Genomic DNA, 14,540 nt, shown 5'->3' with positions numbered 1-14,540 from the left:
GTAGATGTTATAAATTTCATTGGCAGTGACCACAATGGACAGAATTCATAATGAGCATATCAGAGGGATGGCTAAGGTTAAGCAGTTAAGACACAAGATTTGAGAGGCAAGGCCTGAATGGTTGGAACTTGTGCAGAGGAGTGATTGTGGATATATTAAAGGATGTTGAATGTGGAGCTGCCAGGCAGGAGGAAAAGGTGAAGACCACAGAAGATGCTGTTGGTTCTTATATAGCACTTTTCTGCTCTGCCTGAGCACTCAAAGAACTTTATCCAACATGCCTCATTCACCCAAGCAATTTTGTTTTCTATGCTATGTACATTCCATCAAACATTCACACAAGAGCATCTTGGGGTTAGTATCTTGCCCAAGCATATTTGGCATCCAGGGATCAAACCACCAACCTTCCAGTTAGTAGATGACGTGCTCTACCTCCTGAGCTAAAGAATAGGCTTGTGGATGTAGTGAAAAAGGACATGTGGAGGGTTGTTGTGGCAGAAGAGAATGCAAGGGATATGAGATGGAGGCAGATAAAATACTTTGGCCACTGCAGCAAACCTTAATCAGAGTAGCCAAAAGAAGGAAGAGTCAACAGTAGCAGTGGGTGAGTGTATGTCTTGTTCAGGAGTCTGATTGCTTGTGGAAGAATATTTTGGGGTCTTTTAGTCCTGAATTTTAGACTCTTTTAACTTCTGCTCAAGAGAAGAAGCATAAACAGACTGTGCTATGGGTGTGTATTGTCCTTAATGTTGTTTTGGGTTCTCCTAACAACCCTTGTGGCTTAGCTGTCCTGTACTGATGAGAAGGCTGCTCCAGTGATATCTTGGAGGTTTTGAACAGTCCACCTTCCATGCCACACTGTGACTGAGGACCTGATGACACTCTCAACTGTATCTGTAGAAGCTGCTGAGGATTGTAGTCGACATGCCAAATGTCCTCCGTCATCTCAAGTCTTTCCTCAAGTACAGTCTTTGTTGTGTTTTCTTGAGTAACTTCTAGGTGTTGTGAGATCAGGTGAGATCCTCACTGATGTGTTTCCAAATAAATTAAAGGTTTTCAACCTCTCTACCTGAGTCTCACCGATGTATATTGGATTTATATTGAGGTCTTATCATGGCCTGTTGCTCCTAAAGTCAAAAAAGATACTTTAAAACTACATTGTAATTTACATTTATTAATGTTTTAAAGGCTGCTAATGATTTACAATGACAACACTGAACCAGTGTTGCGTCCACACATAACAACAAAAAACTATTTTTAAATTGTATCTTTAGGCACTTTCGTACTTGCAGCTTTTCACACAAACACACAATTTTTTCCTACTTTAGTTGAAGCTGTGCTAAAAAGGAAACAATAACACAGTTTGACAGAGATGAAATGATATTTTTGTATCAACAAGTTGATTCCCAAAGAGTTATTAGCTGCAGTGCAATGCAGTGTGTCCTTATAAACAATGAGGAAACTGGACAAATAACAAACAAAAGAAGTCTGTACTACGTCCATGTCAGCAAAGACCTAAGAGATGCATCTGTCCAAAGCCATTTTACTATAAGAAAGAAGAACAAAACAAGTGACGAAGAAGCAAAGCAGCAGAGCGGCCTATTACATCATATTAACATTTTTATTTAGAGCCTACTGAAACGCTGCAACTTCAAACAGATGGAAAACCTGTTACATTTACAACATTACCATTACTATACCGTAATTACTCTAAAATTTGTGCAGGACTAACTTAGAGTGATAACATTACATCTTTACATTCTGAAAATAGCAACATCAGCTGTCTCTTCTATGAATACAGTGCTTACCTTCTCATGATAAACAACAATAACAACGTTCCATAATTAGAATCTTTTAAAAAATCATTCAAACACAAATATTTGCAAAAAAAATCCTTTGTACTTAATGACCATTGGTGGTATTTCAGTATCATGTTACATAAAAAGCTCCCGTTTCAGTCCCAAGAATTCTAGTGCATTTCCAGCAAGCAGTTTATCCTGTAACACAAAAGAGAGTGTCATTATTTTAAAGATATTTTTTAAAAAAAGTCATTAAAATCTACAAAAAACTGTAATGCCAAGTATATCATATTTGATACATGAGATTTTGGGGGGCCTCTATATCATCAGCGTGATTTGTTTTTTAAATCTAAAGAAAAATGCACACATACACAAATTAAAACACATATATGTAAATGGGTTTTTTTTTTGGTTTTGTTTTATTTGTTAAGTGTTCAATAGACATGGTTCAGATTTTACATGATGTACAATGGCTGGCTTTCCTTTCTTTCCATGTGTGGTAGCATCCACCACGATGACAAACCCTTTCTCCTGTGCTGCTTAACTAAACAAGAGGAAAATAATGCTACCTTTAGTGTATCATCAAACACATCCATCGACTCGATGAGTGACCCTGGCTGTAGCTCACCAAGTGGGAATGGATAATCTGTTCCCAGCATCACTTTATCCTGGAACAGGAAAATGTGAACTTAGCAAATTAAGATTTGGTGAAAGCAGGCATAACTCCATCCTGAAGACATCAGTGTTTCCACACATCAGCACACACTCTCACAGCCCACATTCTCTGTGTTTAAAACTGTCAGTACTCTTCAGTGTGTTTTGAATCTATCCTGTCTCGCCACCAAAGAGGTGTAACTCGTGGAATGAATGAATGTTGGACACCAGCTCACTTTTCCAATAACGTCAATGAGCAGCTTCAGGGAGGCGGGATCGTGAACCAGGGAGTCGGTGTAAAAAGAACCGAGGTATTTCCGTGGACTGACATCGTTGTCAACTGCACAAAGGTCAGGGCGGACTTTGTGGCCGTGTTCAATTCTGCCAACAGTGAATGGGAAAGAGCCACCTGGATACACGTGAACACAGGCACTAAATGTCAAACATCAACACACAGTGGCTTATTTCATCTTAAATTGAGCATAAAGCAAGAATACATTGAAACTGGCTGCCTAATGCTTTTCATATACTGCTGTGATCTTAATAGTAAACTAAATGATAAGCATGGTGTTATCTTTTTATACCTCCATGAGCAAAGCAGACTTTCAGTTTTGGAAATCTCTCAAAGATACCACCAAATATCATCGAGCAAATAGCCATGGTTGTCTCAGATGGCATACCTAAGGAATGAAAAACATTTAAAATATATCAACATTAATAATTTTTCTATTACAATGCACTAAATAGCACATGAAAGCTGGGTTGTTTTAATATTAGTGTTGTTTTTAGTTGACTAGACCAGATGTAATAGTCAGTATGTTCTGTTCCCACTCCAGTATCCTCCTCACCCACTAGCCAGGGTAACCAATACTTTGCCATCCTCCCATCTGTCTGCATGTCCCATGGGTGGACAAATATGGAACAACCCAGCTCCTCTGCTTCCTGTAGTGTTTATCAGAATGAGAAATGAATGAGAAATTAGGCCATAATTATAAAGAAGAATTAGTGGAACCAATGTAGGCATAATTAAAAAACACTATCACAATAACCCCATGTTATTATGTAAGTGTGTAAAGTCTTACAGCATAGAAGGGATAGAGTTCAGAGGCATTGAGGTCCCAGTTGTTGATATGTGACCCAATCTGGACCCCAGGGAAGCCTAGCTCCTTCACACAGCGCCTCATCTCCATCACAGCTAAATCAGGGGCCTGCATGGGCAGCGTGCCCAGGCCCACAAACCTCTTGGGGTGGCTACACACTGTCTGAGCCAAGTCATCATTCAAAAGGACACAGAGATCAAGTGTGTCGTGAGGCTTAGCCTGCAATCAAAACACACGATGAATATACACAAATATATGTGTGAAGACTTCTCGATTGAAGAAGATCATTAAGCAGCTTGTAGTATTGCAAAGTTTAGTGGTAGGCACAACTCAGTTATCTGACACACAGTAGACACCACTTTGTCACACAGCCTTTGACCAAATCTGCTGTGACTGGTTGTGCATTTACCCAATAACTGAACATCACAGGAACGGTCGAAAGGGCCTGCAGTGCGACACCTGCAGGCCGTGAAAAGAAATGCTGCTTTTAGTCACTGATGAAAGGATGAAACTAACAAACTTTGTGTCATTTGTGTCTGTGCATGTACCGTGTTTATCCATGTCCTTTATGCGAGCATTTGGATCCCAGCAGTTTTTCTGTATTACCCGGAAAACCTTCCCATCCTTCATCATCTTTGCTTCACCCTAAAACACAACATTAAGACCACTATCAGCTCTAGTTTCTTTTAATATCTTTGGATTGTCTTTGGACAGATTTTCTTTGTGTTATTGGTCAGTTACAACCTTACTTTCGAAATGCTGGGATGCAGTGAGACTTGCAAATAAAAGCAGAATGCAATGATCCCAGAAACATATTCACATAAAATATGCGCATCTTAGACAGGAAGACTTTCTCAGAAGTAAAGATGAGCAGGGGTTCACCAGTCTACAAGTAGAATAATGTTCCTCAACAATCAATTCCAGTGACTTAAATATTTAATCATCTTTAGTGCAAAATATCAGCAGGATTCAGAGAATCTGGACAAAACTGAAAATCAGTGCTAATGTCACTGATGTTCGGACCCTCAGGCGGCACTGCATTGAAAACAGGGGCGATTCTGTCATGGAAATCAATGCATGTGATTTGGGCTTAGGAACACTTCCAGCCACTGTGCCATCCACAAATGCAAGTTTAAGCTCTATGATACAAAGAAGAAGCCATATGTGAACATCATCCAAAAAAGTCTTGTCCTCTCCGGACGTTCATTTAATATAGACTGAGGCAATATGGAAAACTGTTCTGTGGTTGGATTAGTTTAAATTTGAAATTCCTTTTGGAAAAAATGGCCTTTTCCTCCTCTGGACTAAGAAGGAGAGGGACCATCCAGCTGGTTTTCAACACCCACTTAAAGCACCTGCATCTCTGATGGTATGGGGGTGCATTAGTTCCTGTGGCGTTGGCAGCTTACACATCTGGAAAGATACCATCAATGCTGAAAGCTATATACAGGTTTTAGATGAACACATATATGCTCCTATTGATATGACGTCTTTTATCTGGGAAGTCGTTGCATATTTCAGCATGACAATGCCAAACTGCATACTGTCTATTCCAACAGCATGGCTTTATAGTAGAAGAGTCTGAGTCCTGAACTGCCCTACCTGTAGTCCAGATCTTCACCAGCTGAAAATATTTTGCAAAGACCCCGCACTGCCAGAAGACCCAGCCAGAATCCTCCACCAGACAAGAATGGGACAACACTCCTCTTCTTCATTGTTAAATAAAGAGGGGCGCTTCACAGTGGTAAAGATGGCCCCATCTCCCCTTTCTTAACATTTTTGAAATGTGTTGCTGCCATCAAATTCAAAATGAATGGTACATGTTCCTAGTTTAACCAGTTGATATGTTTTCTATGCTCTGCTGTTAATCAAATATGGGTTTATGAGATTTTCAAATCACTGCGTTTTGTTTTTATATACATTTCATGCTGTGTCCCAGCCTTTTTGAAATTAGGTTTGTGTGTAATTTTAAAGCACATGTTATAACATTTAGATTTGCTAACAAAACTGAGCCACATGATGGCAGCAGACAGTTGATATTACTGCAAATGTTCTGGGTGAATCCAAAAGGCCTGGACTCCTCTAAGATCTTTAGTACGAAGCACACAAGCACAAGTTCATTGCTTATCTGAGTTTAGGCATTAATTCTGAAGAATAGATTGCTCATTGTCAAGTATACTTTGCTGTTACTAAAATGCTCAGCCCATGTTTGGGGCTAAAAGTTGCCAGGCTGCTCTGTATTGGGCTGTGTTACGGCTGTTTGAACCGAATCACTTGACTGATGCTGTGTCACCTCGCTGAGTTCTGCAGCTGCTCACATAGCCAGGGCCAGCCTGGCAGGTCTGTGGGGTGGGTGCAGCCGCCAGCTGGGATGAATCTGCTGTGTGTTCAACAAAGTAGTGCAGTGCATAAGTGCTCCTGCACCTGCACCCTAGCAGAGGAAATAGTGACTTACCTCGCAGTGATGGTGAAGCTGGACAAACCCATCATAGCCGTACCTCTGAAACACATAAAAAATACAGGATTACAAACCCAGAGTTTAAAAGTATCACATATAAATATCAGCCATATATTTGACTCCATATTTGTTGTTTCTGATAGAAAATGTTGATTTTGTTATCCCATCTGTGAGGGTTTGGTCATCATCCTACAGGACTGGCCACTCCAGTGCCCTGAATACTTAAAAGATATTGCCTTTTGAGCATACTGACACTTTTTGCATACAAATGAAGCTGCAGATGAGCTACGTGAGCAATACAGCAGAAAAGCCCCTTTTCATATCCATGCAGATCAGCTGAACTGTGTACTCGGATAATGCCACTGAGGAGCTTCTGTTTTTCCAGTTGCAAGATGGGTTTTACATCCGTGTTTGATGTGTGGATCTGTGGCCTCAAGAAGCTGTTTCAGTGAAAGGTTGCTTTAAATGAAATGTCATCATGCCAGTTTAACTGTGGACTTGATCTTAAGTTCAAATAATGTTGTGCTTAGGGCCCTAGGCCCTTTTAACCAACTCAGAACACACAATAACATAGTTTTATTGCCTTGATACGTTTTTAAATATCAGATTCTTTGCAGAAGATTCTTACAGACATGATGTTTCATAGAGGAAGACATATTTGCAATAAATCATATGGTGTAGAGAATGCCACATGATTTAATGATTTGCATTGTATTAAGTTTTTTTTTATGCGGGAGATCTTGCGGGAGGACTCAGGCTTTAGCTCACGTCTTCTGTTCAGCTTTAAATGTGGGAAATGATTAGCCCGGCAGTGACAGAGACATAAGGGCAGGAACAGATAAACCAAGTCCAACGTCTATTGATTAAAGTTTAACCATCCATAGAGAGGACAGATTTATGCAGTGGACTTTTAATCTCCCTGCTGACAAGCCAGCTGAAAAGTCTATATATTTAACGTTAGTAGCATTTAATAGCCCCAGTTCAAGCTCCATCTGCCAGGGAAGTGACACAAAGATGTTTTTCTCAAACCCACTGACCCACTTCAGGTGAGATCTGATCTACAGACTGTGGGTTTATTTAACACTCCAGCTCCGTGACATTAAAACCCAAATCATCTTGTCTGTGACAGTTCCTACCTGCTTCAGGTCGGGCCACTCCTTTGGTAAAATATGATTGTGAATATCAACCTTCATCCTTATGATTATTATTCACGGAAAACGTAAAAGTCTGCTGGCCGAGGTATCCTGGGAAAAACTGTGGGCACATTCACTCCCCACCCTGAGCCTGAAACCAATGACCGACAGGTGAATGTCTGCTGCTGCTGCTGGGACATTTATTGCCTAATCTTTGAAACAAACAGAAAACCAGAGCAGAGGCTTTAAACTGCTCCTTTAACTGGCTGCCTTCGTTACACTGAGCCTGAATTCTGCACTCATGGCTTTAATTGATTATTTTGGTTTCACATCATGGCTGCAGCTTATTTCTGTGGTTAGCCTGCACAGTTTGAAATGTACTGAAACGACCTTCATTAGCCAACTTTATTTCATTGCTTGCACATATCGCTGCTCGAGGATGCCACCTGGTGGCTGATTAAGGTTGGTCACCCTGCCAGGGTTCAAGATCCAAAACTGGTTATTGTCAATATGCAAGCATATCGAATTTAGGGCAATAATCCCTCACATGATGCAAAAACCTTTAATAACATAAATATACTGGCACAAATATAAGTAGAAAATACAATGGTTAAATACAATTTACTAACGTGCATTAAGGCCATCTGTGGCAGCAGGGTAATGTTAAGTTGCTCGGTAGCTTATTGGATGCCTGTGTAAAGGTCTGGGCTTTGGGCTACAGGTCTCCTGTGCGTATAAATCACAGCAAACTCAAAGTGAAAGAGTAAAAATGCTTGGCTAACTCGGGCAGATGTCACTGCATGTACTGATTCTGAATTAACAGCTGAATTATGGGAGGAGAGAAAGAAGAAGGGGAGGAGGGGGAAAACTTGAAGGTACCGCCTGCTTGATTCACAGCAGATCTCAGCAATTTATCGCTTTGTCGCATCTAACCCTAAACTGTGTCTAAGTGGCTCAGCCAGCTGGGTGTTTGCACTGATCCTACAGCGCTCACTTCTCTCAGAGGGAGTTGCTTCGCTGCTGATGCTACGAAGATAAATCCGTTATCTCCCATCTTGTCTTATCGCCATCTCTTCTCTCTCCCCTCTGCGCAACTGAGTCGACCGGTGGCATATTGGACGCGCTGGATGGCTGCTGCACTTATCGAACCGCTGTGAATCTTTTTTCCATCATCCTCATCTTCCTCTGAGACTGAAAGCAAAACAACCGCAGTAAGAATGACAGACCAGGTGACCCAAGAGTCCTACCCCGTCCCAGACCCGACTGTTGTGGATCCCTGCCCGGCAACGGTGCGGAACGGCCAGTGCGCCCCGGATGGCTTCACCAACCACAATCACCAGCAAGCCAAAACCCCCACGGAGCCCGAGTCATTCACCGTGGGCCAGGAGATGAAAATCACAGACACGGTGGAGGGAGAAGGTAACTTGACACACCTATGGCAGGTTTGGGGATGCATTGTGAAAGTTATGGATGCTCATGTGCATGTGTTTGTGTATGTATGTGTGTGTGTATGTATGTGATGGTGTTTTGGGGGTTGGGGGGGTGGGCTGTGGAGATGGGATGGTTATTTTTACTCATGTGAGATATTTTTAGTCTGCTCCCTGAATAATAAATGACAACCATTCATCAGCAGGATTCATACCAGACAAAATGACCAAATTCAAAGTGAAGTTTAAAGCTTTAAAATCGCTTCAGCTCTTAGACTCATTCATTCATTCATTCATTCATTCATTTGCAGACATTGGTCTACATTGCCTTTGGAAAAAGTTGCCTTTTTAAAAAAGACATGCTACAGACGCTAGTTGTTTATATGTTTCACAAACCCTCCAGTGTGCCTTTGCATTTGCTTAATCACTTCAAAAACGCTTTAGAGAATTAAAAAACAAAAAAATAAACTTATTGCCTGTATTGTAATTGAGACTCTGATTAAATATAAAGAATGTTTATTGGATCTGCTGACATGCTGATTAAACAGTGTTTCTCCCAGTAGTCTTGCAATGTGATCAAGCATGTCTGCAATAATAATAAACTGCTGAAATGTATTAATGTTCTGATGGATTATTGCTAAGAGCTGAAATCCATGTCTGGGATCACACTGAATGATGAGACAAGACTGATACTCAAGCTTGGAATAGCTTTAGGATACACGTCAGGGGGCAGAAGAACAAACTGGAACATTGTGTGTATTAAAAATCACCTTAAGGCAGCGTAGCGTATTATTTGTAGTCAGTTAAATTTTTTTTTTTTTTTTTTTTTTTGGTTGAAAATTGACCAAAAAACCTCCTGAACAATCTTCCCAACGTTTTTGCCTCCAGTTTTTTTAGGTTTATGGAAAGTTTAAGGTTTTGGTTAGAAGACCCTTGTTTTTAGTCATTGTTAAAAGGAACAGTGGCTTCCTGTTTGGAATGGAAAAAGAACAGCAGTCTTCTGTGGCTAGTGTCACTGTTGTCAACCTTAACCTCCATCCTGTGCAGACTCGATGGCTGTGCAACCACATCACTGGACTGCTGTCCCTTTGATTATAACTGCAGCCATTAGAAGGCGCTGTTACAACGAACCCAAACATCAGGTCTTAGATTCTTGCAAAAACGGACCATAAATTTGTGGGGATCCCCTCGATATGTTTGCAATGCCATGGTACCTCTCATGATAACAAACAAGGCGATATAAATCAAAGTAATTACTTACAGCAATATTAAAAATCTGTAAGGAGAGAAAAAAAGAGGAAACTTCATTTAAAAAACAGCAACAAACGAGTGAAACAGACGCATGGTGGTTTAAGCACTGCTGCTGTACATCATGCACACACATTTCATTCAGTATTTTTCACTTTCACAGCCTCTCTTTCACCCCCCCTCCCCCAGTCTTTTTTTCTTCACACTTCTGATTTGCATAAATGATAAATATATCCTGTAATAATGCTGTTTATATATATTTTACTAATGAAGATATACACATGACATGGTGCACATATTGATGACCGATGATAGTAAGGCATACAGCAGGGTTACAAAAGGTTTGTCACACCCCTCTCAGGAGTATCTCTCTTGTATTTCCTTATGCATGTGTTCATATGGGAGATGTGTAATCTGCTGTTTGAGCTGTGTGCCTGATGTTCATCATTTTTAGAAGAGAAAGGTGTGAAGGAGTTGAGCATTGAGAGAGAGACATGCGCAAATGCACACAAGCTTGTGTGTGAGTCAGAGAGACGTACGAGGAGATGTTGAGCACATGCCTTCTGTCTGATCCCCCAGCTGGAGATCATGTGAGCAAAGTGATTTACCATGCTGTCCCACTTCCCCCTCAGTCTCTCTCACACACACACTCACACACACACACACACACACACACACACACACACATTGGTTAGTTAAGGTTTTAACTGAGTTTACTCTTTTTTACTGTTTTACTCTTTCTCTTTAATTCAAGTATTGAAAAACCAAACATCGTTCACAGAGCTACTAAAGAGCATTTCTTACTATTTTAAGTTTTGCAACGTTAGTTATAATTTTACAAACGCCATAAATCCAATGTTCATAGATAGTTTACAAACCAATTATTAACTGATTAGCAGATATTATTAAAGGCATTATTATTTATCTTTTAGCTGATAGTAAACAATAAAAAAACATAGGCCATTTTTATTTATCATTTATAAAACAGTGTATTAGTTAGTAAGATTTTGCACTGAAGTATATACAGAGCTGGTGACTCTGTTATGGGTAATCTTGCCCCTTTTTTAAAGTCACTTAACATCAATACAAGTTATTCCTAATTATCGTGTCTATCCCAAGCTGATACATTTCAACTCAAATTCAAGAGAGGGGTCTAGTGGGTGGTCTAGAGGCGGCTCAGCACTTGACTAAGGCACTTCATGTTGGTGCAATATATGATCAATTTGAGTGCTCTAATAGAATGGAAAGGCACTATACAATATCCATAGAAAATCACTCTTTGCACCTTGTTTACAGCACGTTCAGCTCAGGTTGTAAGAAAAGTTTCTTCAGAACAAATATCAAATAAAACAGGTCATAAAGCATGATTCATTGATATTGTAGCATTTAGCTGGCCTTTTACAACTGTTGATAAACCATGCATGTTTGGTTTAAAGTCATATTAATGAATCTTTGTCCCAATAATATTACACAGAAATCACAGTTTGCTCTGATGGCAGTCGTCCAGATGATTTTCATCTCCCTTTGTGCACAGCCCATGTGACTCTTCTGGTTTTCTTTGAGCTTTTGCCTTAAAAATAAAATCTGTTGCAGCTAGAGCAAAAGATTAGTGACGATGAGTCACAGGATAAATTTTTTTCTGCGTCACAGTGTTACCAAAAAAGGTTGAGTTTTGCTGTTTTCCCCTTCATGGCGACAAATTTATACTTTGTCATTTATACTTTGTGATAATACAAACACAAGCTTGACACTGAACAGTAAATTATTGTTGTGATCCATAAAAGATATCAAATACTTAATACATCAAGTTTAAGTCCTCATAAACTAATTACATGCAGACTGGGGGCTTTTTACTATCTTGATTAAAGATATTGGAGCTATATTGCATCTTTTAAAAGATATAGTTTTACATTCTTTATATCTATTAGGGTGCAAACTGCTTTTGTATAGTTTGGACCAAGTTTGAAACTAAACCAAAGTTTTATTTGGAACAGTTGGTAGCTTTCACTGGTGGGAATCTGGTGAGGGATTATATCTGAGTTGCTGTATGGTCTATCTGACTTGTCTCCTTCTGTCTGCACCAATGTAAGACTAACAGTCTTAGGTGGCAGCAAGAAAGCCTGTGCACAGGGTGAGCTGGAGACTCACGAAACAAAAGAGGTCTCATTTAAAAAAGGAAGTCAAATAAAAGTAATGGACTTAATTTGCATCACGGCACCGGTGGTGCAAGAGTCACTTAGCGACTCTGAAATGTGGTTGTAACAAAGACCGCTGAGCAACAAGCTTCTCTGAAAACATGATGCTGTTGTGGAAACTGAAGGGAAATTTGACTGTCTGTTGGATGTACTCAGGGTATGTGCGGCGTGATGTATTCTGTGAATCTGAAGGAATCCAATTAAGCGCCTTGACTGTTGTTGTGATTTGGTGCTATATAAATAAAATGGAATTGAGTTGAATTAATTAAAATATGAACAGATTGACAGTAAACAACGTTTGGTGTTCTTCTACACATCCTGTCTTCCTCCCCTCACCTCAACCTGTCACAGCAGACGGTCGCCCCCCTCCCCGAGCCTGGTTCTGCTGAAAGTTTCTTCCTGTTGAAAGGGAGTTTTGTCACCAATTTTTATTTCAACTTTCAACTTTCATTTTATTTTATTTATACAGCACCAAATCACAACAACAGTCGCCTCGAGGTGCTGTTGTAAGATAGACCCTACGATAATACATACAGAGAAAAACCCAACAATCATATGACCCCCTATGAGCAAGCACTTTGGCAAAAGTAGGAAGGAGAGGTCTAGTAACACATAGTGAGTGAGAAAGGCAGAGGTGGGACCAAGTCATTGTTTTGCAAGTCTCAAGTAAGTCTCAAGTCTTTATCCTCAAGTCAGAGTCAAGTCTCAAGTAAAGTCAAGCAAGTCCGAGTCAAGTCGTAAGTCAAGACAGACAACTTTCAAGTCAAGTCCCAAGTCCGAAACTTTGAATTTCAAGTCCTTTCAAGTCTTTTTTTTAAAAACAATGTTGCAGTTATATGTTAGGTGGAAATAATAGACCATGTGTTCTTTTTTTAAAATCTGTATTAATCTCATCACCTGATGAAACAAGTAACTTACAAAATATGCACAAACTAATTCTGAAATTGCACCTTGCACAGCTCAATTAAACTTTGCTGCAAGAATAGTCTTCCTCTAAATTACAAATTCACAGAATAAACATTCAGCGAAAAATGCAAAAGCAGAACTTCCTGTTGAAACAAAAACTGCTGAGATTTCCTTATGTACAAAACAAAACATTTCCTTATGTACAAAATAAATATATATATATATATATATATATATATATATATATATATATATATATATATATATATATATATATATATATATATATATATATATATATATATATATATATATATATATATATATATATATATATATACATATATATATATATATATATATATATATATATATATATATATATATATATATATATACATATATATATATATATGTATATATATATATATATGTGTATATATATATATATATATATATATATATATATATATATATATATATATATATATATATACATATACATATATATATATATATACATATACATATACATATACATATACATATACATATATATATATATATATATATATATATATATATATATATATGAACAATGAACAAGAATGTGCACTTTATGTTATTTCAGTTAACTATTAACTATTCTGCATTGCATTTGCAAAAGACCAAATTGGCCAAAAGTCTGTCAGTCATTTGTGCACGATGAGGCCGTAGAATGATGCCACCATAGCTGAAAACTCGCTCCACAGGAGCACTACATGCAGGTACTGCCAAAACTCTGGTGGCCACATGAAACAGAGAAGGAAGAGTCTGCATGTTCATTGCCCAGAACAAGAGGGCGCTCTGTCCATCAGCAATATCCAGGTAGTGACTTAGCTGTAGAGCTGGACTCTTCCCCACATCCTTCTTCTGCCTCTTACAGTAAGCAGCAAAGAGTCCTCCATCTTCAGAGTCCTCTTGATGTTCCTCACCAGGAGTCACAGGTTGCTCTGACTTTGCAGGATTTGCCGCATCTTGCAGGATCAGATCTGGCAAAACAAATTAACAACAGCAAAAGAGCCTTTATTACAATTTTAGACAAAAAAAAAAAAAAAAAACAGAAAAAAAAAAAAACTATATTCAATCTTTACCTTTAACTTTTTGTGTCACCTCTGCCTTTATGTCACAACTGCCCAACACATGGTGTTCCACCCACAACAGAGAAAATGCTGGATCCAAAGCAGCTGCTTTAAGGTACACTGGATCTGAAAAGGGGCAGTGATCCCATCTTCTGCTCTAGCCATTCGCACACTGATAAAGATTCCAAGAAATCTTTTGTTCAAAGATGCTTGGAGGCTCCTGACCAGACCATTCAGGAAACGGACTTGAGGCTTCAGTTTCTCAAGGTGGTGATTGAGGGACAGCACAGATGGAACAACAGCACTAATCGTGACTATTTTCTCACCTTGTGTCAAATCTGTTGCTTCTCCAAAAGGCTTCAATATGTCCACCATCTCCTTCAACAGGTTCCACTCTCGTGTTGTGAATAATAACTCCTTGTGCCCAGCCATTTCAAGAACAGCACAGAGTTTTAGATGTTCACATTGGAGAACTGCCTTCACTTGTCTCAGTGTTGAA

The 14,540-nt window shown here is 39.1% G+C and overlaps 2 protein-coding genes across 3 annotated transcripts in view; one reads left to right on the top strand and one right to left on the bottom strand.

Moving 5' to 3' along the window:
- Nucleotides 1-1,607: 1,607 nt before the first annotated feature.
- acmsd (aminocarboxymuconate semialdehyde decarboxylase) lies at nt 1,608-7,481 on the bottom strand. Its single transcript, XM_031746679.2, has 10 exons — nt 7,148-7,481; nt 6,009-6,053; nt 4,102-4,198; nt 3,963-4,012; nt 3,536-3,772; nt 3,302-3,395; nt 3,038-3,133; nt 2,690-2,862; nt 2,369-2,467; nt 1,608-1,997 (listed from the first exon to the last, which is right to left on the bottom strand). The coding sequence occupies exons 1-10, from the start codon at nt 7,202-7,204 to the stop codon at nt 1,935-1,937; spliced, it is 1,011 nt and encodes a 336-aa protein (XP_031602539.1). The 5' UTR covers nt 7,205-7,481; the 3' UTR covers nt 1,608-1,934.
- Nucleotides 7,482-8,029: 548 nt separating this feature from the next.
- The window catches only part of LOC116325699 (transmembrane protein 163-like), a 71,737-nt gene continuing 65,226 nt past the window's right edge, over nt 8,030-14,540 (top strand). For both annotated transcript variants that reach the window (XM_039599566.1, XM_031746670.2), the window contains exon 1: nt 8,030-8,563. In XM_039599566.1, the coding sequence (XP_039455500.1) occupies nt 8,362-8,563 (202 nt within the window). In that variant the 5' untranslated portion in view covers nt 8,030-8,361. The remainder of the gene's footprint in view (nt 8,564-14,540) is intronic.

The sequence above is a fragment of the Oreochromis aureus genome, linkage group 16 (genome assembly GCF_013358895.1).
Source record: "Oreochromis aureus strain Israel breed Guangdong linkage group 16, ZZ_aureus, whole genome shotgun sequence".
In the NCBI taxonomy this organism is placed as follows: domain Eukaryota; kingdom Metazoa; phylum Chordata; class Actinopteri; order Cichliformes; family Cichlidae; genus Oreochromis; species Oreochromis aureus.
This window is presented reverse-complemented; position numbering and strand designations above follow the sequence as displayed.

Coding starts and splice junctions, on each gene's coding strand:
- acmsd (XM_031746679.2), bottom strand. CDS start 7,204: ATGAAGGTTGATATTCACAATCATATTTTACCAAAGGAGTGGCCCGAC. Junction 2,468..2,689: donor TCATTGACGTTATTGGAAAA/GTGAGCTGGTGT, acceptor TTCCTGTTCCAG/GATAAAGTGATGCTGGGAAC. Junction 1,998..2,368: donor TGTTTGATGATACACTAAAG/GTAGCATTATTT, acceptor TTTGTGTTACAG/GATAAACTGCTTGCTGGAAA.